General features: G+C 43.1%; 1 protein-coding gene across 1 annotated transcript in view; it reads right to left on the reverse strand.

Moving 5' to 3' along the window:
• The window catches only part of DBT (dihydrolipoamide branched chain transacylase E2), a 65,967-nt gene extending 42,986 nt beyond the window's left edge, over nucleotides 1-22,981 (reverse strand). The window contains exons 1-3 of the mRNA XM_075558817.1: nucleotides 22,874-22,981; nucleotides 2,491-2,614; nucleotides 804-879 (exon numbers count right to left, since the gene is read on the reverse strand). Coding sequence (XP_075414932.1) covers nucleotides 804-879; nucleotides 2,491-2,614; nucleotides 22,874-22,924 — 251 coding nt within the window. The 5' untranslated portion in view covers nucleotides 22,925-22,981. The remainder of the gene's footprint in view (nucleotides 1-803; nucleotides 880-2,490; nucleotides 2,615-22,873) is intronic.
• Between the last annotated feature and the right edge of the window lie 2,010 nt (nucleotides 22,982-24,991).

Here is a 24,991-nt window from a genome sequence, read left to right on the forward strand (position 1 = left end):
AAAGACTAGAACTGCTTCATAGAGTTTCCGAAGCTGCAGTCTTCAATACAGCAGGTTGCTTGGTCTTTATTCCTGCAGAGCAGCTGGTGGATTTAAAGTGCTAGCAATTGAGTGCTTTGCCACTGAGTCAGCAAGGCTGCTAAGAGATATTACTGTAATGTTTATAGGATTTTCTCTTCTACCTTAAAATCAATCATAACAAAATTTCAAGGAAAAAATATTAAGAGAGCTGAATCAGATTTTTATAAAGAATTTTATCTTAATTGCTACGTTCTACAAACTTCTAAATATTGGTACAGTACCCAGAGATGCTTTTTATTTCCCAAAAGATGAAAGACAGGGGTAAAGGAATGACTACTTGAAGCCTCTTTATTATTCTAGGTCTTTTTTTTTAAAGGTGGGGTGGGGTGTGAACAATTTTTAAGTTTTTTTAGAAAATATAGATAAATTGTGTCTGATAATGGTGAGTCAGATGTACTTTTATTCTAGCTAGGCTATGAGAGAGTACGGAAACCATTCAGAAAGGAATTATAGCCTCCCATACATATGACATGTTCAAGCACACGGTCTTTTATCAACCTAACAGCTTTCAGACTGTTCTTTTTTTTAGCTGGAATGGGCAGTGGAGGGTATCTTGAGGGTATCTTGAGACAGAACTGTCTCTAGCATGCTGGCAACAATAAGCACTTTCACTTTATTGTTTTAAGCACCAAGAAGTTGCATCAAGACGTTGCTCAATTTAAATAGTTTGCAACTTTGCTGCTTCAGATTACGTCAACATTTACTTTCTCAAATTAACTTACCATTCTTTAACAGTTACTTCTCTAATGCCTTCTCCAATGTCTGAGAGCTTGAACTGAACAATCTGTCCACGTAGAGCTTCAAAGGCAAATGAGAAATTATCCCATTAAACATGCAAAATATTGCCAACAAATACTCTCACACCTGAAATTACAAACTATGCTTAAGCCTAGGAAGAAGCCATTCCATCTTATGGATGGAAAAATAGCATAATTAATCCTTCAAAGTGTAAACCATCATTTATTACTATTAAAATTTTCAATTGGGGACCCTATGAATAAATCAAGGAAAAAAAAGAATAAATAAAGGGGAAAAAGAGTTGAAGAAAAGCAGAGGGAGCAAAAGTAACGGACTTAATCCTCTCAAAGTACAAAGATCTTTGCTTTGTCTGCGGATAAATGCCAAGCATATATAGCAGTGTCTTAGCATACACTTACTAGTAGATGATCATATGCTTACTACTAGCCGATCAACGAGTATTGCTGTTGAATGAATTCTCACAATACTTATCCAATGATGACTCTTGTTTTCCAGATGATGAGACAGAAATTTAAAAATCTGTCAAAGATACACACCTAGCAACTGGTAGACCAGAAATCCAAGTAGCTTAGCGTTGGTAAACCACAAAGCTCATGATAAATGCTTAGAGAGCCGAAGTAGAAATTTAGGGGTTTCTGAATGAAAAGCCTTAATTATTTATAGGAAATGAGAAATGATCAACTTTTGAAAAGAGAATTTTTTAAATGTGGTGAAGGTCAGGTTTACAGAAGATAAGGTTACGGATGGGAAAATTGATAATGGTGGAGGAGTTCCTGGAATTGAACTTTCTGATACCAGCCCAGACTAAGGTTCCACAAGCCAAAAGTGCTACAATGCAGGTTTTTTAGTGGTTCTTTAGTAGAGCTCTGAATAGATCATCAGATTTCAAAACTGATCATTAGAAGAAGAAAAATCAGTGCCTTTGCCAACTCTGGTACTTTATGGTTCAAGCTCTTTAGAGAGGTTAGAAAGGACAATGCCTTGTGTTAAATAACCGGTCTCGAAGGCGGTCCCTTGGTAGTCGGGGAGAAGGTCATTCAATGGAAACGTCGTGGAATTTTCGCTTTAGGAGCATTTCATCCTGGTTTTGTCACAACAACTTTGTGTGACAAATCAAGGGCCTCATCCGACAACAGAGTAGAAAGAGAATACAACTTTTATTACGTCAACAACGAATTTACCTCGACTAAAATCTATCTCAATGTTGGCACAAGTTTTATTAAGAAGTCTGTGGAAACCAAACCTTTTGCCACAAGTTTTATTAAGAAGTCTGTGGAAACCAAACCTTTTGCCACTGAGTTGATTCCAACTCACAGCAACCCTGTAGGAAAGGGTAGCAGGGCTTCTCCTAGGGTTTCTGATACTGTATCTTTCTGAGAACAAGTAGACTTACCTCTCTCCCATAAAGCAGCTGCTGGGCTTGAACAACTAACTTTGCAGTGAGCAGGTCAACACATAACCCACTGTGCCACCGGGGTTCCTTGTGGGGGGCAAAGGGCGAGGAAATGAGAGAAGGGGAAATGTACAGATGCAGTGTGAGGGACAGGATTGCTCTAGAAGTGAAGGGTCAGCTTTTTCCCCTCGATATACTTTACAACAATTCCTAGAAAAATTATAATTTTATGTATGTGATTTTGAGGTAATACATACCAGCAGTTGTTTTCAGAAACTGATGTGGATGGCTGTATTTTAATGAAGGATAACCGAAGAAATACACATATTTTGGCTTCAAAACATGAACTCTACTACATGATTGAAAATAGCGAACACAAATCTAAAGGAAAAACAAAGAAGTAAAAAGTTTCATGAATATTCTTTTATATCTGTGTGTTTTTTATGTTTTATTGACATCATTTAGGTACAATACAATTCAGTGGTTTAAAATATTACAAAGAGTTGTGCAATCACCACTACAATCAAGTTTAGAGCAATTTCTTCATCCTTGTACCTATTAGTAGCCCCAAACTTCCCTACCATACCCTAAGGAATTATTAATCTAGTTACTGCCTCTATTGACACCTGGATTTTACACAATCATACAAAAAACCCCAACAACAACAACAAAATAAAACACAGAAAAACCTCAATCCAAAAGACTAGAAACTGGGACAAATTAAAAATGGGTCACAAGGGAAAACAGATGATAATATGCTATATTTTAGCCAAACGATATCTTCTGTTAATAGCAAATTCAGCAGTTCCAAACCACCATCTGCTCCAAAGGAGAAAGATGAGGCTTGCTAGTCCTGTACAGTGACAGTCAGAAATCCACAGTTCTGTCCTACCCTCCAGAGTCACTGAGTCGCATGGACTCTGCAGTCATCCACTTCTCAGCGCACTCTGTCTGAAGGCACGGCTATTCACAGCCCTAGTGAATGGTCCAGAGGAGTCCTGGGGGCACAATGGTTATGAGCTGGATGGTGAGCTGCATAGTCACCAGGTCAAAACTGCAAGCAGTTCCTCAGGAGAGCAGGCTTTCATTCCGATCCAACAGCTACAGTCTCGGAAACCCACAGGGGTCACTCTGAGCCAGCATCGATGCCATGCAGCAAGTATGTTTCTTATAGTCTCCAAGTGGGGACTCTCAATGATTATCAGGTTTGCAAAGTCATCTGTAGCCTTCTGCAAACTGGGTGTTCAGAATTTAAGTTCTAATACAATTCCCTCCTCTTATCTTAGATTTTATTGTTTACAATCCTTTGATTACATTGGTTGGTATGGTCCCTCCATGTAGACTTAGCTGATACCTCACTTAGTTGTTTGTTTGTTTTAACACAAGTCTTTATGATTCTGTATTAGTCTGGGTACTTTAGAGAAACGAATCCACAGAAACTCATGTACAAGAGGTTTTTGGTTGTTTTTTTGGGGGGTGGGGTGGGGTAACCGAAACCCAGGATTGAAAGAAGAGAGTTTTATATAAAGGTTAAGTGCACATCAAGAAAATATCCCAACCCACTGCTGCCCAAGCCCACAAGTCCAACATTAGCCCATATGTCCGACACCAATCCACAAAGTCCTCCTCCATCTCACAAAACACATGCAATGATGCTGACTGCAGGAAGAAAGCTGAATCCATGAACGTGAAAGCATTTCAGCATTGGCAAGGGTCTCCACATGGTTGCTCCAGCACCCAGGGCTGCATCGAGGTAGGTCCAAGTCGCTTCTCCTCTGGGATGTCTTGTAGGAAGTGAGCCTTGCCAGCTAAAGCAGGGAACTGGCTAAGGCAGCTGCAACCTGGCTAAGGCAGCTGCAACCTGGTCTGGCCATCAGAAAATAAAAGACCCAAGAACTCAAAAGGCAAGGCTCACAGAGCCATTTATCTCTCCGCCCTTCAATTAACCCCACATGTGTTTATCAGCCAGGTTGGCACAATAAACTTCTAACTAACTCAGATCCCATATGCTATTCTTTCTGATAGCCAAGCACCATCGGATTTTTTGCCACACTTTGCTATATAGCACTCACATGATCACTTTGTGATGGGAAATAATAGGACCACATCATAAGGATTAATTGTTCTTAGATTAGGGCTTTTGATTAAGTGTGAGCTCAAATTTCATTTGTGTATCTTAAGTTTATATATATCCCTGGTCTACTTTAGAGGCAGCATTAAAATGATCTTTTGGATTTTATTTTTAATTTTAAATCTTTCCTAAAAGTAGTACAATCTTTTTCACAATTTAAACAATATTAAATTATTGAAGCTGAAAATAGAACACACGCCAACAGTGATAAGTAAATTTATGAAGATTGGTTCGTTGTGATTTCTGTTCAAGAATCAAAAAAGCCCAAACCTTAGCACACAGAAAACACTATTTTGATGGTGGTGTTGGTGTTGAATAACACTATATCCTTCAAATCAGAATTGTTTATAGGCTTATAACCTTTTCCCTAAATTCATTATGAGAGAAAAGAAAGTTAACAATGAACTCTGTATAGCTCTCTCTCTCTCTCTACCATCATGTGGGTGTGGCTACCTGCTTCTACCCGGGCAATATCTTCTCACAAGATGTGCAGAATCAAGAGATCCCTAAACAATTAAACAAAGGCAGAATGGTCCCATTCCCAATGGATTCTAAAGAAAACTAGCAATAACATCAAGTCCAACTCCAAGAGAAGACACTGGAGAAGAACCAAACTGGGTCTGTAACGTCACACAGAAGTTGGCATACCTAATTTACCTAGGTTCACTAGCATGCCACCACATCAAGTTTAAAACGTGAGCATGGCTGAGTGATATTCCTTAATATCTCTCTTCTACTCAAGAATTAGTGATGCCTATCAAATGATTAGGTGGGACTATGAAAACTGGGCATGTATAACATTAAGAGAGGGGATTGGCCAGTTTTTATTACCACCCCCCTGGCTACAAGGAAGAGCCATCTCTAAAGAGATGAAACCCAAGGACCTTGGAAGACTGACAGCCTGAGAACCAGAGAAAGAGACTTGGCTGCTGGCTGAGGAGACCAATGACTGTATCCTTACTGTTGGCTGATCCTGACTTGTGGTAACCTATTAACTTCCCTAAGAAACCCCTTTGACCGTGAATAGTATCTGTGAGTTCTTTGTGGCCAGTGCAACGAATTACCAAGCTCAACATAGATGCCAAAAGGCATGGGAGGAAGGATCCATGTCCGAACAAGTAACCAAAGATGGAGTGTGGAGACGGGTCTGACTCTTGCACTTCCATAACTGTTTACTGCAAGAGTTATTGCAGATACACAATCAGGACACTAATCTAGTAGTTTATTGCATGGATTACTAAAATAGATAAAGCCTAGAAGGCAATGAAGATACTAGAAAACTATGAGGGGTGTCTAAGAATGTGTGGGAAAATGCCATTTTCTTTAATTCTATTTTTCTACAAATTTTGTAGTCCTCTCCTATTATATTACGTAAGGCATAAAGTGACAGGTGCCTAACTGAAATGATTAAGAATAGAAAAACAAATCAAGCAACTAAAATGCAAAAAGTATTACAGTGTATAGTGACTGAGTGACTATAAAGAAAACGCTAAAATACCTTGATAGAATCACTGAATGGAAAGATAAGGCAACAGAAACGTCAAGGGGGAAAATAATGTTTCAAATGATGGCAGGCAATTATTTTTTTCTATGAATAAATAGATGATTGGACCAGTGAGCTAAGCCCTGAGCTTCAAACCTTCTATTTAAAAAGGCATGTTTCTAGAATCACCAGCATTTTCTTCATTTACACGCGAGGGAATTAGGAAGTCACCCTTGAAGAGTACTTAGGAAAAGCTAATTCTAAGGTACAATGTGTTCCAATTTGCCTGAGGAAATCTTAGCTTGTGATTCAAGGTCAACTGAATGACACCACTTTCATCTAAAAAATGTCCACTGTGGACAAATCAGTATGTGGCTTAACCCCTAATACCTAATTATATGCTTAAAATATACCTTTCTTGGGGACTTCTGGGAAGATGGTGACTAGTGACACATACTAGAGGGACTCCACAGAATCCAGCCCAGGAGAGTTGCTTAGAGGGAAATTCAACACTGCTGGAACACAGAACGAACATCATAAAGATAAAAAGGCACAGACCATGTGGTTTTGAGGGGCTGGGGCTTGACCTTGGCCCTGCCACTGTCTCTGCCAGAGCCTGGACCATTTGGAGCGTGTAGGGGTTTTTGGTCTCAACACAGCCACAGTTTGCCCCCCCCCCCACCTGCCTTAGGGCAGGGACAGGGCCCTTGTAGCTCCACCTGCAGGGATTGGGATTCAGGTACATTGTTGTTTCTGTTTACATCTCTGCTCTCTGTCCCCCCCCCCCATGGTCTTTGAGGGCTGCTCAGCAGTTTTCTCTCTACTCAGCTGAGGCAAGCTGCCTCCAGGAAGGGACTAAACACTTGCAGCTCCGTGGGTGGGGAGAGGGACTCAGCAACATAATTGCTCTAGTTTCCCTCTCTTCCCTATATTCCTGCATAGTCTAAACAGTTTGACTTTTAAATTTTTTCCCTCCTCTTTGTCTCCTTCCTGTTCTCTCACACTCCACTGGGACCTCCAGAACACTCCCTTTGGCTTATGGCATTTACACCTGTACCACACCCAGCTAGGTGAGCTCCACCATATGTAGCTAGCCAGGGCTAAAGCCTCGCTTTCTCTCCAGGGGATACTCTGCCCAACTTCTCACCAGGGAATTCCTGCCTGTGTACCTGGGGGCATATAGGCAGCTCAGCCAACACTCATCAGCATTCTAAGCTGTTGCAGGAACCTCTGCCCAACCTATGCAGCACCAAAGCAGGCAAGCCACCAGCCTTCTGGGTACTCCCCTGATAGGGAAGCCACAGGAGGATAAAGTGGTAGGTTAATCCCATAGAAAAATTAGCTGTAGGCTGTTTGAAGAAGCATTCCTATAAGTCTCCGAGAGAGAGCGAGTGCTCAACTCCCTGGAAAATGGCACCTGGCTCCTCTAAAACAACACAACACAAATAGTCATCAGCCCCAACGACCTCAACAACAACAAAAAACCTGAAGAAACAAAAGGCAATGGCAGAAGATGCCCTGAACATAACACAGAAGAAGCAGACATTGAGCTGCCACAGAAAGAAATTTTCAGAATGCTGCTTGGAGTCATACAGGATATGAGGGAAACAATACAGAAAAAGGATGAAATGATAGAGGAGCTAAAGGCCATACACCAAAGGGAAATACAAAACCTTAGGTAGGAGATGACAAAAACAAATAGCAGAAACACAGACCTTGAGAATCAACTGGAGGAATCAGAGAACTGCATCAGTGACTTGGAGGACAGCCAAGCAGACTTTAACAAACGTGAACAAAAATCTAATAAGATCATCAGAGAAGCTGAAGAAAACCTAAGAGCTATGTCTGATACTATGAAACAGAACAACATTAGAATTATTGGTTTTCTGGAGGAAGACACAACAAAGAAGTCATCTGCAAAAATAGCGAGAGAATTCTTGGAGGAAAACTTCCCCAGCTTAATGAAGGAAAACGAGGCAGCCATTCAGGAGACTGAAAGAACACCAGCTAGACTGAATCATAAGAAGAAGTCACCAAGGCACATAATAGTTAAACTATCCAACTTTGTGGAAAAGGAAAAATTCATGAGAGCAGCTAGGGAAAAACCAAGCAATCACATATAAAGGTTCCCACATAAGAATATGCTCAGATCTATAAGAAGAAACTAGGAAGAAGAGAAGAAAGTGGAGTAACATATTCCAAAAATTGAAGGAAAACAACTCAAGCCCAAGAATATTCTACCCAGGCAAATTATCAATCAAGATAGATGGAGATGTAAGAGTCTTCCCAGACAAGGAAAAACTCAAAGAATACATTAGAAGAAGCCCAGCCCTACAAAAGATCCTTTCTGACCCAGTATGGGCAGAAGAACAATACTCACCAAGCATAAATAAGAGACCGCCACATAGAACAACCTCACCCAGAGGGCAGCAAAGAGAAAACAGACCCCAAAATAGCATTGGCTTAAGGATGGAAAGAATTCAAGACTCACACACACACACACACACAAACACACTAATAAGAAAGGAAAACAGGAAAACTCCCAACACAAAAGGTATAAGATGACATTACAGAGTCCGCAGATAGAGATAATAACACTGAATATCAATGGGCAGAACTCAGGCATTAAAAGACTGAGACTAGCAGACTGCCTTAGAAAACACAACCCACCAATCTGCTGCCTACAGGAGACACATCTCAAGGCTGCAGACAAAAATAGGCTGAGAAACAAAGGCTGGAGAAAGTCATACCAAGCAAACAGAAATTTAAAAAAAGCAGGGGTTGCAATCCTAATCTCAGATAAAATTGACCTCAAAGTGCAAACCATAAAAAGAGATAAGGATAGACACTATCTAATGCTCAAGGGAATGGTAGGTGAAGAACCAATAAGCATTGTAAACATATATTCTCTGAATGGGAGACATGCTGAATACGTCAACCAAACACTCTAAAAGATTAAAAAAGAAATCACAGACTCGACAATTATAGTGGGTGACTTCAACACACCACTCTCTGAGAAAGATAGATCACAGGAAAAGAAACTCAACAAGGAGGCTAGAGAGCTAAACATCACAATTAGACCATTTGATCTGATAAAATAAACATCAGAATAAAATAAACTCACAGTATTTTCGATTCCACATGGCACACATTCGAAGATAGACCACATGCTGGAGCATAAGGCAAATCTACATAAATTTAAGCATATTGAAATAATATAGATCTCTCTGTCTGACCACTGTGCCATAAGGCTGGAAATCAACAAAAGGAAGACAAAGAAAAGAAGAATATTGGAGGATGCAAAACGAGTGTGTACTGGCGCAGATGAGAGATGAAATCAGGAAATTTCTAGAAACCAATGAGAATGAGCACACGACACACCAAAACTTATTGGACACAGCAAAGGGAGCCATCAAAAGAAGTTTCATAGCAATGCATGTACGCCTGAGAAAAGAAGAGAGGCTCATGATTGATATGCTGGCACAAAATTTACAACTAGAGCAGAGTCAGCAGGAGAATCCTACTAATAGCAAAAGAAAAATTATAAAAATTAGAAAACTATGGGAAAAAATTAATACTGCTAAAAGTTGGTTCTTTGAAAGGATAAACAGAATTAATAGACCACTGGCAAACCTAACCAAAGAAAGGCGGGAACAAATTTCAATAGCAAGAATAAGGGATGAAAGAGGGGTCATTACAACAGACCCTAATGAAATAAAAAGGACAGGTACACAGTACTATGAAGGATTGCACTCCAATGAATTTAACAATTTGGAAGACAATGACAAATTCTTGGAAAAACAATCCCTCCCTAGACGATCCTCGGTGGACATCAAGAATCTCAACAGACCCACAGCAATAGAAGAAATAGAAAAGGCTACCAAGGGATTACAAACAAAAAATCCCTTGGACCAGATGGCTTCACTGGAGATTTCTACCAAACACTAAGTGAAAAACTAACACCAATCCTACACAAACTCTTCCAGAACATAGAAAAAGAGGGCAAACTCCCGAACTCCTTCTATGAAACTAGTGTAACTCTGATACCCAAACCGGGCAAGGATCCCACAAGAATCAAGAACTACAGACCAATATCCCTAATGAACATTGATGCAAATATCCTTAACAAAATACTAGCCAACAGAATACAAAATATATAAAACAAATAATTCACCATGACCAAGTGGGATTCACACCAGGGTGGTTCAACATACTAAAGACCGTTAGTATTATTCATAACATTGACATGAAAAACTATAAGAACAACATGATAATATCAATAGATGCAGAAAAAACATTCAACAACATCCAACACCAATTCCTGTTTAAGACACTTGAGAAGTAGTTCCTCAAGACAATACAAGCTATATATGAAAAACCAACAGCCAACGTGGTAGCCAATGGAGAAAAAACTAACATAATCCCACTGAAAAAGGGGACCAGACAAGGATGCCCCTTGTCCCCACTCTTATTTAATATCATGCTGGAGGTTTTAGCTAACAGCATAAGGCAAAGAAGAGACATCAAAGGTATTCGTCTGGGGAAGGAAGAGGTCAAACTATCATTATTTGCAGCTGATATGATTTTATATAAGGAAAATACCAAAAGTTCCACACGGGGAGTATTGGAAGCAATAGAGGAGTTTGGCAGAGTGGCAGGATACAAGATCAACAAACAGAAGTCCATCGGACTGTTATACACAACGGATAAGACCACAGAAGAGGAGATCAAGAAGGTGGTACCCTTCATAATAGGCAAATACAAATGGAAATATCTAGGGATATACCTGACTAAAAGAACAAAAGATCTATACGGGGAAAACTACAGAACAATGTTACAAGAAATCAAGAGTGACCTCAACAAATGGAAGAATATCCCATGCTCGTGGATTGGAAGACTCAATATAGTCAAGATGTCAGTTCTGCCAAAGGCACTATATAAGTTTAAAGCAATCCCAATACAATAACCCTCATCTTTCTTCAAAGAAATGGAAAAACTGATTACCAACTTCATATGGAGCGGGAAGAAGCCCAGAATTAGCAGAGAACTCCTCAAGAAGAAGGACACAGTAGGAGGGCTTGCTTTACCTGACTTTAGCACATACTATACAGCCACAGTTCTCAAAACTGCATGGTATTGGTACAAAGACAGATACTGACCAATGGAAAAGAACTGAAAACCCAGAAATAAAATCATCAGCATACAGACAACTGATCTTAGATAAGGGCCCCCAAAATAGCAAATGGGAAGCAGATGCCCTCTTTAACTAGTGGTGCTAGAACAAATGGATATTTACCCGCAAAAAAGGGAAGCAAGACCCTTATCTCACTCCATGCACAAGAATAAACTCAAGGTGGATCACAGACCTTGAAGTTAAACCCCAAACTATTAGGGCCATCAATGAGGGAATTGGGACCAACTTGAGAACTTTGGCACAGGGAATACACAGGCTATCAGAAATAGGGAAGGACACAAACACAATGGAGGCACAAATTCACAAATGGGATATACTGAGGATAAAACACCTGTGTACATCGAAAGAATTCACCAAGAGAGTAATAAGAGAGTCCACGGACTGGGAAAACATCTTTAGCAATGACACATCAGACATAGGTCTTATTACTAAAATCTACAATACTCTGCTAGCTTCCAAAAAGAAAAAAACTAATGGCCCACTTGAAAGGTGGGCAAAGGACTTGAACAGAAGTTTCACAGGCGAAGAAATCCGAATGGACAACAAACATATGAGAAAATGTTCCTGATCTTTAGCCATAAGAGAACTGAAAATTAAAACAACAATGATGTACCACCTAACACCCTCAAAGGTAGCCAAATTCAAAAAACCAGAAAGCAACAAGTGTTGGAGGGGCTGTGGGGAGACAGGAATTCTCATCCACTGTTGGTGGACTTGGAAGTCTGTATGACCACTATGGAAATAGATCTGGGGATATCTAAAACAGATGGAAATCGAGTTACCATATGACTAAGCAACGCCCCCTACTGGGTATATACCCAGAAGAGGCAAGAAACAAACCAAGGCCAGACATCTGTGCTCCAATGTTCATTGCGGCACAGTTCACAATTGCAAGGAGTTGGAAGCAACCCAAATCTCCATCAACTGACAATTGGATTAAAAAACTGGTATGTACATACAATGGAGTAATACACATCACTAAAAACCAGTGGTGAACGTATGAAACACATGGCAGCATGGGAAAAACTGGAGGAAATCATGCAAAGCAAAGTAAGTCAGGCGCAAAAGGACAAGTACAACATGAGCCCACTGAGGTAAGCATTTTAAAAAAATGCAAAAGGGGTATAGGGAAAAAGCTACTGTATACAAACATTCTTGTGGTGAGGACCGTGTAGTATGGCAGGGACCAGATCAAATCCAGGGATGCACATGGTAGACAATTGGGGAGGGGGTGGGGAAAGGGAAAAAAAGGATGGAAAAAAAGGGAAGGAATAGGTAACGGGGCATGGGGCACTAACTCACCCAAGGGGAGGATATTGTTTATATCTCCACAGAGAAGAAGGGACTGGACTTCAACACAGTGCCCCAAGGTATGAATGTAACATTCCAGCGTGGAGTAGGGAACCAGTGGAGAGGTCTAGGGGTCTGGCCGCAGTACCAAATACTAAGTGGATGCCTGCCCCTCCCCCAGAAGAATTTATTTCAAAGGACGGCATTAAACTGCAGCACTGGGAGAGGGACATATCTGATCGGAACACACAGGAGCAGATGAAGGGGGAGTAGGAGAGTGGAGCACATCCTGGCCCACCAGACCTTGAGGATGATGACCCCAATTAGAGCAGCCAGTCCACAGAGAGGACCACATGGCCAGCCCCACTATGAGGAATGATGTCCCTCACTGACCCAGGGCCCTGTGGGGGACAGCACCGGAGACTCAGTGTGGGAATTTCGCCCGACCTGATCCAAGGCAAAGCACTGGGGGAGTGCAGCGGAACAGTAAGGGAATGGAGCAGCAAGGTCCCCAGGGAATGCTGATGGTGGAGTTTGGGGCCAGGGTGTGGTGCCCCAACAGATTGAACTGGAAAACACTCTTAAAGGCCAACAAATGATCCTTGAACTAACTACAAGCTTTTCTTTCTTGTTGTGTTTTGTTTTGTTCTTTGTCCGTCATTTGTTGTTTTGTTGTCTTTTTTTGCTTGGTTTGGCTCTGTCTTGTTTTTGTGCATGTTATTATCTCTGCAGGTCTGTCTAAGAAAGATAGGCTGGATGAACAATCTGGAGGAAAAACAACAGTACTGACAGTTCCGGTGGGGAAATGGGATAAGGGAAGGTCGGGGTGGGGGAGTAAGGAAGTGATGTTAACAAACCCAGGGACAAGGGAACAACAAGTGATCCAAATTGGTGGTGACGTGGGTGTGGAAGGCCTGGTAGGGAATGATCAAGGGTAATGTAATGAAGAGGTATTGCTGAAACCCAGGTGGGGACGGAGCATGATAGTGGGACAGGAGGAAAGTCAAGGGAAACAGAGGAAAGAGCTTGGAGGCAATGGGCATTTATAGAGGTCTAGACAAAAACATGTACATATGCAAATACACATATGAGGATGGGGAAATAGATCTATGTGCCAATATTTATAGGTTTCATATTCAGGTGGTGGAAGGACATTGGACCTCTACTCAAGTACTCCCTCAATGCATGAATACTTTCTTCTTTAAACTGGCATTCTATGATGCTCACCCTCTGGACACAACCACTGAAGACAAAGCAGGTGAATGAGCACATGTGGTGAAAAAAGCTGATGGTGCCCAGCTATCAAAAGATACAGCGTCTGGAATCTTAAAGGCTTGAAGATAAACAAGCAGCCATCTAGCTCAGAGGCAACAAAACCCACATGGAAGAACACACCAGCCTGTGTGATCACGTGGTTCCGAAGGGATCAGTTATCAGCCATCAAAGAACAAAAAAATCATACCATTGGGTGCACACCTCCATGGTACGATCACTGAGGACAAATGGGTGCATAGCAAATGTGAAGGAAGGTGATGGTGCCCGGCTATCAAAAGAGATAGCGTCTGGGGTCTTAAAAGACTGATGGTAAACAAGCGGCCATCTAGCTCAGAAACAACAAAGCCCACATGGAGGAACCACACCAGCTTGTGCGATCACGAGGTGACAAAGGGATCAGGTATAAGGCATCATCAGAACAAGAAAATCACACCATAATGAATGAAGGGGGAAGTGCAGAGTGGAGACCCAAAGCCCATTTATCGGCCACTGGAGATCCCCTTGGAGAGGGGTCTAGGGGAGGAGATGAGTCAGTCAGGGTGCAATGTAGTATGGATGAAGAATACAGCTTTCCTCTATTTCCTAAATGCCCCCCCCCCCACTATCATGATCCAAATTCTACCTTGCAAGTCTGGCTAGACCAGAGGATGTACTGCCGAGATCACTTCCAACCATGGGCCTTGACAAAGTCAGCACATGGAGGAGGAGCATTCAAAGAAGGCTCCACCAAGGAAGGTCTCTTCCATGAACCCTTTGAAATTATTGGCCTGGTATTCTTGATAATTGTAGCTGCTCTCTGGTTCTAGATAATTTTGATCACTTCCCCTTGTGGGAAACTGATGTCAACTGAGGAATATTCCCCAGAAGTTGAGGTTACTCTCCTTCCTATGGGTTTGAAAGATCCATGTCCTGACTGCGTGCAAAGTGTATTGTATAATAAAACTAGAAACTGGAGGCCAGAAACCCCCCTTAAGGGATTTATGTTAGATCTTGAGCAGGCTGAGCTATTGCAAACGAAACCCACGGAAATCCCAGAGGCTCGTTTGTGCGAGACCCTAAAAAAGTTTATCATCCTCTTCCCACGGTTTTTCCCTTTCCTTATCTTGGTTACCGCATAGGGGGTAGAATACGGCACCCCCCTCCAGGAAATAACCCAAAGAGAAATAGAGTTCCTGGCCCTGATTTACCTTATACGGGGGCTTGTAATAAGAATGGCATAAGAATAGCTAACAAAGAAGGTGTACAAGTTCCTTTTAGTAGTTCAAGTTTTATGGAACAGTTAGCAAGAAGAGGGCTTCCATGATGTTTGAAGTCTACTGAAGCAAAGTTACCTATTGTGATGTAACTTGAAGTCCACCGAAGCAAAGCTACCTATGGTGAGGCAACTCATACCTCGGTACAGAAAGACTTTGGGGAGTTTAATTTATGGGAACTTAGTGGAAAAGTAAGAACAAGAAATGAAAGCCCTAGAGGAACATCCTAAGAAAGAACAGAAAGAATAGCCAAAGCCTGTCAAGTAATTTTTGATAATGAAATTATTAATGCTTTATTGATTTCATAGTTAGAACAATGCACCCTAGTTGGATGAAGTGTGCTCCGTTACTGTTAGAAGTTTTATGCCTATCACCCTTGTAGTTGAGAAAGTTTTAGTTTCATGATGTACTAATTTTTAACCAAGAATCATGATGTGATTTATGTAACCTGTCATGGTCTTGTGGCCTGAGCATTTCCTGATGTATGACCTCAGACCATAAGCTTTAAGCCAAGAAAAAGAATATATAAGTTGAAGCTTTGCATGAATAAAATTGGAACAGTCACCTGCAACCTTTGAGTCGTGTGGTTTCTGTCTCCTACTCGCCCACGCCATGACCCCCCTCGAGGGACCCCCGGACCTTGCTGCTGCTGGACTGCGACAATGTACACTGGTGCAGATGGGAGCTGGAGGCACAGGGAATCCAGGACGGATGATACCTTCAGGACCAGGGGTGTGAGGGGCGATACAGGGAGGGTAGAGGGAGAGTGGGTTGGAAAGAGGGAACCGACTACAAGTATCAGCATGTGACCTCCTCCCTGTGGGACGGACAACAGAGGGGGTGAAGGGAGACATTGAACAGGGTGAGATATGACAAAATAATAATTTAGAAATTATCAAGGGCTCCTGAGAGGGGTAAGAGGAGAGGGACGGGAAAAAGAGAGGACTTGATGCCAAGGGTTTAAGTGGAGAGCAAATGGTTTGAGAATGATGAGGGAAATGAATGTACAGATGTGCTTTACACAATTGATGTATGCATGGATTGTGATAAGAGGTGTCTGAGCCCCTAATAAAGCGTTTAAAAAAATAAAATGGACGATGTGCTACAAAAATATAAGTAAATAAAATACTTAAAAGTCAAAAAAAGAGAGAAAATGATGAGCACAATGAATGTACAGCTATGCTTTACACAATTGATGTATGTATGGATCGTGATAAGAGTTGTATGCGCCCCTAACAGTAAAAAAAAAAAAAAAATTTTGCTTTCTACTTGAAAAAAAAAAGACCTTTCTTGGAATTTTAAAAACTATTCACGTAATATCTATAATCAGAACACAAAAAGAAGATGAAAAGGTTTAGCAGATTAGTATAATAGGGAACTAAATCATCATCAAAATTCATTAGCAGTGGTGAAAATTCCTGGGGCTAGAGATCGGCTGGGCTCTGGGAGTTCAAAGCTGATTAAGACAGACTAGAAGAAGGGCTTCAAACAAACAAGCCAACCAAAAAATGTTCTTAGAAAATTTCCATTATCTTTTCATTTAATTTTTCCACGAATTTTTTGGAAAACATCTCCACCGCCACCCCAGTGGAGTCAGTCCCTGAATTCAAGTAGCTCACATTTAACCAGAGAAAGAATATTTGTTAAATTAATCAGGAATCTTTGGACCCTAAACGAAGAAATACTCCGCCATTCGCCTTCAAGTCAACTGGGACTCCTGGGGGGGGGGGGAGGGGACACAGGATGCAGAGTAGATCTGGGCTCCTGTGGTATGTGCTAGCCTGTGATTTTTCTGAAGAAGATTCCCAGGCTTTTTTTCCAAGGATCCTGAGAGCTGATTCTAACATCTTTCCAGCTCAGGGTTGACACTTAACCCTCTGTAGCAGTTACATAATCTCCGGTCAACTTGAGCAAAGGGGTGGAGTCTAGCCTGTCAATTAGGTCACAGTCAACCATGCTTATGTGTGGGCATGGCTTTCTCCTGTGGATTTTGGGAACTTCTATCTTCCTCCCTGGAGGTGGGACACATTCTCTGTCTTCCTGCTGACAAGCCACATGGAGCTATGCTGATGGAGCCAGAGCCCTGGAGCTGGAGAGAACCACATGGAGATCCATGCTAGGGCTGAGCTGCTTCCACCACCACTGGTTCCACAAGACTTCCACCCACTGGCCTGTGTTCTTCCATATAATGTGTTGCAGGAGACTGAAGAGGAATTTATGGGCTGGTATCAGACACATGGGCTAATATGGGACATATGGAATTGATCTGGCATGCTTTCTTGATATACAATTACTCTTTGACACAAAGCTCTTTCCTATACATATATGAGTCTCCCTGAATTTGTTTCTCTAGTCTACCCGGACTAACACACCCTCTGTGTCACCCAATGACTCCCAGGGCAGGTATAAAAATACTATCATAGTAATTTACATCCTAATTTAATCACGGCGTATTCAAGTTAGACAAACTGCACTATAGCCTTCCATTTTTGTTTCTGTCTCTTTAGTAATATGTTGCAGTACATAATTTACTTGTGTTATCATTTTATGTCAACCCCCTAGGGCAACTAAGGGTATTGGATTTATAAAGACACTACTAATGAAAAGTGAAGAGTTAAAAAAGAAGAAATGTTACCTCAGAAATGATTTACGATGGAATCGGAGGAACAGAACCCTGTCACATGTCAGAGGCTCTTCAAGAATGCTCTTTTGCTTATGATTTTTAGTAACAGATGAAATACAGACTACTTTTTACTAAGTCATTCAACAGATATTTATTGATTACATCTGTGCCAGGCCCTGGGGATTATGCAGAGAACAAATGAGACATAGTTCATCCAACTATGCGGACCTCCCACCCCAACCCCTTCAGAATAATGCACTTCAGAGGACAGCACTGGGACTACAGCTTGGGGATAGGGGCACGTCGGATTAGAGCAGACGGTACAAACGCAAAGGGATGGAGAGGGAGGAGAGGACATCCTGGCCCATCCGCCCCAAGGATGAAGTTCCTGTTCTGAGCAGACAATGCACAGAGAGGACCATAGGTCTGGCCCCACCATGGAACATGGCGTCCTGCACTGAACTATGACGCTGTGGGGGACAGCACTGGAGACACAGAGCGGGAATAGTGCACAGTCAGGCTCCATCACGCTGGGCAGAGGCATTGAGGGCATGCAGCAGAGGGATTGGCGGTTTAAAACCCCCGGGGAATACCAAAAATGGACTTGGAAGACAGTGTGGCACCCCATCATACTCGACTGAAAACACTCATAAAGGCAAACAGATCTTGAACTATTTATAGGCTTTTCCATTTTTGTCAGTGCCTTTTTATTAAATTGTCATTTCATGTCTGTTTTTTGCTGTTATTGTTTTGTTGGGTTTGACTTCTTTTGTTGTTTATCCGTTTTTGCCTGGTTTTTGCACTTATTGATGTTTATACATGTCTTATCTAGATAAGATAGGTGGAATAAATTCGGAGATGAAAAGAACGGGACAATGGTTGGGGGGGCGGGTATGGGAGAAGGGGAGGTGGGAGAAAGGAAGAGGGGAGCCAACCCAGGGACATTGGAACAAGTGAACTAAATTCAATGGAAGGAAGGTCATAGGCTGCCTAGTGGGGCTTAATCAAAGGCAATGTAGCAGTGAAGAATTACTAAACCCAAATGAAGGCTGAATATGATGGTGGGACAAGAGGGAAGTAAAAAAAAAAATAGACAAAAGAACCAGGAGGCAAAGGACATTTAAAGGCCTAAATACAGGCCAGATGTACATACATACATACATACATACATACATACATACATACATACATACATATAGATATATGAATATATATAAAATGAGAGGGGAATAGAACTATGTACTCATATCTATATGTTAAGAATTAAGGTTGCAAATAGACATTGAGCCTCAACTCAAGTACTCCAAGAACACTTTGTTCTAACAATCCGGCATTCTGTGATGCTCATCTACCCGACACGATCGCTGAAGACAAAAGTGGGTGAATAAGCAAATGTGGGGAAGATGGTGTCTGGCTATCAAAAGATATAGTAGCATCTGGAATCTTAAAGGTTTGAGGATAAACAAGCAGCCATCTAGCTCAGAGGCAGCAAAGCCCACATGGAAGAAGCACACCAGCCTGCGTGATGATTAAATGTCGATGGAATCAGGTATCAGGCATCTAAGGCCCAGAACAAAACCATATCCAAGGGGGGAGGAGCATGGAGTGGAGACCCAATGCTCATCTGTAGACAAATGGACATCTCCTCACAGGGGGGTCACAGGGAAGAGATAAGCTAGTCAGGGTGCAATATAACACTGATAAAACACACAACTTTCCTCTAGCTCTTTGGTGCTTCCTTCACCTCTCTAACATGACCTCAATTCTACCTTACAAATTGGATTAGACCAGAGCAGGCACACTGCTACAGATATGAGCCCGAAACACAGGGAATCCAGGTTAGATAAACCCCTCAGGGCCAACAAGGAAAGTAGAGATACGAGTAGGATTAGGGGAAGGTAGTGGGAGAAAGGGGGAATCAATCACAAGGATCAATTAGAAGCCCTTCCCAGGGGCACGAATAATGGAAAAGTGGATGAGGGACAACAGAGGATGATGTAAATGAAAAAAATAATCTATAACTTATCAAGGGTTCATGAAGGCGGGCGGGCGGGTGGGGGGAAGAAATGGGGAACTGATATCAGGAGCTCAAGTGGGAAGAGTGCTTTGTAAATGAAGATGGTGGGATATGTGCAAATGTGCTTAACACACTGGAGGAATACATGGATTGTGGTAAGAGATGTAAAAGCCCCCAATAAAAGCGTTTAAAAAAGAGAGAGAGACATAGTTCATTCCCTAATGGAAATATACACCCCATGACAGACAGAAACAAGAAAACAGACAATGATCACAACAGGTAAGCACTAGGATATGAATGCTGGTGGCTCAAACCACACCTACCCAGTAGTTCCATGGGAGAAAGACCTGGTGAACTAACATCATAGATTATAGCCCAGAAAAGCCTATGGGGAGGTTCTATTCTGTCACATGGGGTTGCCGTGAATTGACATAGATCATGGCACCCAGCAAGGTTTCACAAAGGAAGGGCAACTACTCGGGGAAGTTCTGCTGAAGTAAGACCTGAAGGATGAGCAGGATTTATCCAGTGAATGAGTTATGTTGCAGATAAGCCATAGTGACTAAGGCAAGAGCCGTTAAAGCATTGGAAATATGTGTACAAAGGTCTAGAGTCAGAGAGAGCAGAGTATGCATTCAGTTAACTAAAGTTGTTCAACACAGCTTGACTGGAGTTAGTGTGGGGAAAGAGCGGAAGAGGTTATTAGACAGGGGGTTGAAATTGAGGAGTTTTAGTATAAGATGAAGCCTGAGAGAAAGGAAAATTCTGGGTTATAAGGTTCCTTATAAATCATTTGAATTTTAGGCATTCCACTAGAGGCGATTGTAAGGAAAAGACATTATGAAACTTGTGCTTTACTGTATGAGATCATCCTCACTGCACTTGGAAAAATGCGCTGGAAAAAAGGGCAAGACTGGAAGTGAGAGATGTTGAACAGGAGGCTCTGGCTACTGGCAATGGCTCAGTAGCTGAGGGTCTCTCCTCATGTCAGCGTGACAGTCTAGGAAACAAGCCACAGGGGCAGTTCGACTGTCCCACAGCGTTCCTGTAAAACAAAATCCACTCAATGGCAGGGAGTTTGGTTTTTAATCAACAAAAGCGATGCAAAAGGCTTACAGGTAATTCCGGAGTTCACACAGATTTAAGGGCTAGTCCTGGAACTTTTAGGGTCTGAGGTGCTTTTGAGGACTGTCAAGATTCTGTGACATGGACAAAGACTAATGTTTCCAAGCCAGCAGTGCCCAAGTGACAGTTCTTGTCATTGTCTGGCTAGTACTTACCCCCAGTCCTTTTTCCTTCTTGGTTAGAAAGCAAATAAGGAACTTGTAGCAGCTCTCCTGTGTCCTTGTGGGGAAGGCTGAGAGAACTGCTGAGACAATGCTCATAATGAATGAGCTACCAAATCAATGCCGCTGCCAGCTAACTCTGGCATTGATTTGTTTCCTAGGCACTGATACTTACCTATTTGTTGGGTTTTCCTAATTTTCCATTGAAGAGAGACCCAATAAAAATTTAATTATAGAGATTTCGAGGAGGCAGTAGAGCCCTGGTGGTGTAGTAGATTATGTGTTGGACTACTAACCATAGGTCAGAAGTTCAAAACCACCAGTCACTCCATGGGAGAAAGATGAGGTTTTCTACTCCCATAAAAAGAAGTTACTCTCAACTCACTGCCATCAAGTCAATGCTGACTCAGCGAGTTTCTGTGACTATAACTTTTTAGGGGAGTAAAAAAACCCCATCTTTCTCCCTTGGAGTGGCTGGTGGTTTTGAACTGCTGACCTTTTGGAGAACAGCCAAATGCATAACTACTTCTTAGAAACACACAGCAGCTGTTCTACGCTGTCCTATAGAGTTGCTATGAGTCAATTGACTCAATGGCAGTGAGTTTGGCTTTTGGGGAGGCAGCAGGAGACCTCAATGAGTCTGAAGTAGGTCTGGGTGAAGACTGGGGAACTTTCGGAAAAAAGGATTAGATCACCCAGGAGGTATGACAAGTACAGAGGGCCAAAGTCAGTCAAAGCCTTTAGAAACAGCAATATTTAAAGGTTGAGTAGGAACAGTAGAAGGGGGTGAGATGAAGTGGCCCAAGATGTAGAATAGAAAATACTGGGAAGCTGGTGTCACAGAAAGGAATCCTGGTAGCCAGTGGGTTATGCTTTGAGCTGCTTGTTACTTGCAAGGTCAGCAGTTCAAACCCGCCAGGTAACTCACTGGGAAAAAGATGAGGCTTTCTGCTGCAGTAAAAATGTAGTCCTGGAAACCCAAAGGGGCAGTTCCACTCTGCCCTAGAGGGGTGCTGAGTCAGGAGGGACTTGATGGCAGGGGGATTGAGGGATCACACACAGAAGCCAAGGAGAGAGAACTGCTGAGAACAGTTCTCTTCCAGTTGCGTCCTACTCTTCCTTGACAAGTCTCAAAGTACTTCGCATCCTCTGGGAATTCTTCTCTTACCCCCAACTCCACCGTGGTCCACCTCTATGGCCCATTCATAGCACTGCCCATTCGGTGTCATCCTGGCTTGTTTAACGTGTTCCCTCAGACACCCTCTACCGACTCCAGGAAGCTGTGAGAGGCCAGGGGAGGTGTTAATCGGATCCATTCATATCACATCCCCAGTGCCTAGCACGGTGTCTGGTACGATGCAGGCTCCTGAAAGATTTGGTCAAATCAGGGCGCTGCTGCTTTAGGAAGATCTACAGAAAGCGTACTTAGAAAGAAAAACGCGGGCACATTGGATGGAATGGCGTGATTGCCCTGATGGTGTTTGGTACTAAAAGGCCTTGAGTGCCAATGCTAGGAGTTGACGGGGAGTCGGCGGCAGGGCTCCCAGCGGCGGCGATATCAGGGTTGGAATAACAGGGAATGTAGTCAGAGGAGAGAAGTGCAGGTCAAAGTGAGTTCAGCTCAGGCCCATCAGCTCCTCAGAGGCTGGACCCGCACCCGTTTTCCTCGGGTCTCTCGGTCTCTTCCTCTAGTTCCCCCCAGGCTAGAGTTCCTATCACCAGCGTCTCGCACATAGTGGGTGCTCAATTAATGCTGAGCGAATAGATCGCCCCGTTTATCCTCAACTCCTTTCACAACACTCAGTGAAAGGCTGACGGGCGACATGACAAGCGACAGTTCTCGAGACGTCGATGGCTTAGGAGGGCGGCAGGAGCGCGCCGGGGACGGAGACCGAATGGGTCCGGGGAGTCTCGCCACCGTCGCTTGCCCTTCGTGTAGCAAACATCCCTGCACCGCTCCGTGACCCCTGCCCTGGGGGATGCTAGCACCCCGCGCGGCGAGCTAAGGAGGAGATAGCGCGCCTCCACCTGACGCCTCCGCAAAGTCACTCTAGCCCGACCTCGGACCCCCAGCCACAGCCTCCTCACCAGCCGCTTGGCATCCCGGCTCCAGCTTCTCAGCACTCGCGCTGCAGCCATCTTACTCCGGAAGTGACAACCGTTCGCTGGTTGGAGAAGACGCCCCCTACAGGCAACCTATCGGGAGCCGGGGAAGGCGCCTCCCCCTGAGGGACCAATCAGGAGCAAGGAAAGAGCCGCCTGCCAAAGGACCAAACAGGGGCGGGGGCGGGGCCTGAGCGAATTCCTGGAGTGGAGGAGTGCGCGAGAAGGAGGGCGACCCAAATATAATTTCAGGGGACAGAGTTGGTAAAGGTACTACCCTGCGCCAAGCCACATCTCACAAGTGGACGAACACAGCTCTCCAGACTGCCTTATTGGCTCGGATTTCAGATCCAGCTGCGAGTTTGATAGTCCTTATAGCACCTTGACTTCTGACCTACTGGCTAGGACTTAAGAGCTCCCTCAATGCCTGCAGGACAAGCAGCTGAGGACAAGCAACTGGGCTCCCTCAATGCCTACCCGGCAAGCACCTGTCTGCAGTACTTCCAACCTGCCGGCTAGGACTTAGGAGCTCAATGCCTACTGGATAAGCGACTGAGAACACCTGTCTCCAATACTTCTGAACTGCTGGCTGGCTCCCATTACTCCCTTTGCGCTAATAACTCGCAGAAAGTGCTACACTTACAGTTTTATTATGGGAAGAAGGATATAAAGGAGCTGCATAAATGAGGTCTGGAGGCTCTGTCTCCAATCAGGAAGCACATGGAACTTTACAACAGCATAAACTATCAGGTTAAGTGTGGTCTGAAACCTTTATCTCAAAGTCACTTCTATCACTGGGGAATTTCTAATACTTTAAAGGCTCTCTCTCAGAAACCAAAGGCAAAGTGCAGATTCTTTGCTGTCATTGATGATCTTTGTTGTTGTCAACAAGATCTTTGTTGCTGTTAGGTGACATCCAACCCATAGCAGCATTATGTACAACCAAATGAATCACTGCCTTCTCCTGCTCCAGCCCATTGTTTAAGCCTTGGTGTGACTCCATCCCTTTGACGATGCTCCTCTTTTTCCCTGCCCCTCTACTGTACCAAACATAATGTCCTTCACCAGGGACTGGGCTCTCCTGACAACATGTCCAAAGTTTTAGCATCCATCATATTTTCAAGAGGAGCCCTGGTGGTGTAATGGTTACATTTTGGGCTGCAATTTGCAAGGTCAGCAGTTCGCAACCACCGGCAGCTCTGCAGGAGAAAGACTAGGCGTTCTATTCCCATAAACAGTTATAGTCTTGCAAACTCACAGGGGGTCACTATGAGTCAGCAGTGATTCCATAGGAAATTAGTTGAGTACGTTGAATATTCTCCAGCCCCACAATTCAAGTACATCTATTCTTCTTTGGTCTCCCTTATTTTATTTTAAAGCCAGTCAAATTTAGCAAGTGGGGGTGGTCTTCCTTATTTAATGTTCAACTTTCACATGCATATGATGCAAAGGAAAATTCCATGGCTTATGTCAAGCACGCCTTAGTTCTCAAAACAACATCCTATTGTGCAGTAGATTGACCTAATGCACTAAGTCTTTTGATATATTTTTTTAAACATTTTATTAGGGCCTCATACAACTCTTATAACAATTCATATATCCATCCATTGTGTAAAGCACATTTGTACATTCGTTGCCCTCATCATTCTCAAAACGTTTGCTCTCCACCCAAGCCCCTGGCATCAGGTCCTCATTTTCCCCACTCCCCGCTCCCTCATGAACTCTTGATAATTTGTAAATTATTATTTTGTCATATCTTGCTCTGTCCGATGTCTCCCTTCACCCACTTTTCTGTTTTCTGCCCCCCAGGGAGGACGTCACATGTAGCTCCTTGAAATCAGTGCTCCCTTTCCAGCCCACCCTCCCTAACCCCTCCTAGTATCGCCACTCACACCACTGGTCCTGGTCCACATCCACCCTGGAGCCCCTGTGTTTCCAGTTCCCATCTGTACCAGTGTACATCTTCTGGTCTAGCCAGACTTGCAAGGTAGGATTCGTACCATGACAGTGGGGTCGGGGGGAAGCAATTAGGAACTAGAAGAAAGTTGTATTTTTCATCAATGCTACATCGCACCCTGATTGGCTCATCTCCTCCCCAAGACC

The sequence above is a fragment of the Tenrec ecaudatus genome, chromosome 1, assembly GCF_050624435.1.
Source record: "Tenrec ecaudatus isolate mTenEca1 chromosome 1, mTenEca1.hap1, whole genome shotgun sequence".
In the NCBI taxonomy this organism is placed as follows: Eukaryota; Metazoa; Chordata; class Mammalia; order Afrosoricida; family Tenrecidae; genus Tenrec; species Tenrec ecaudatus.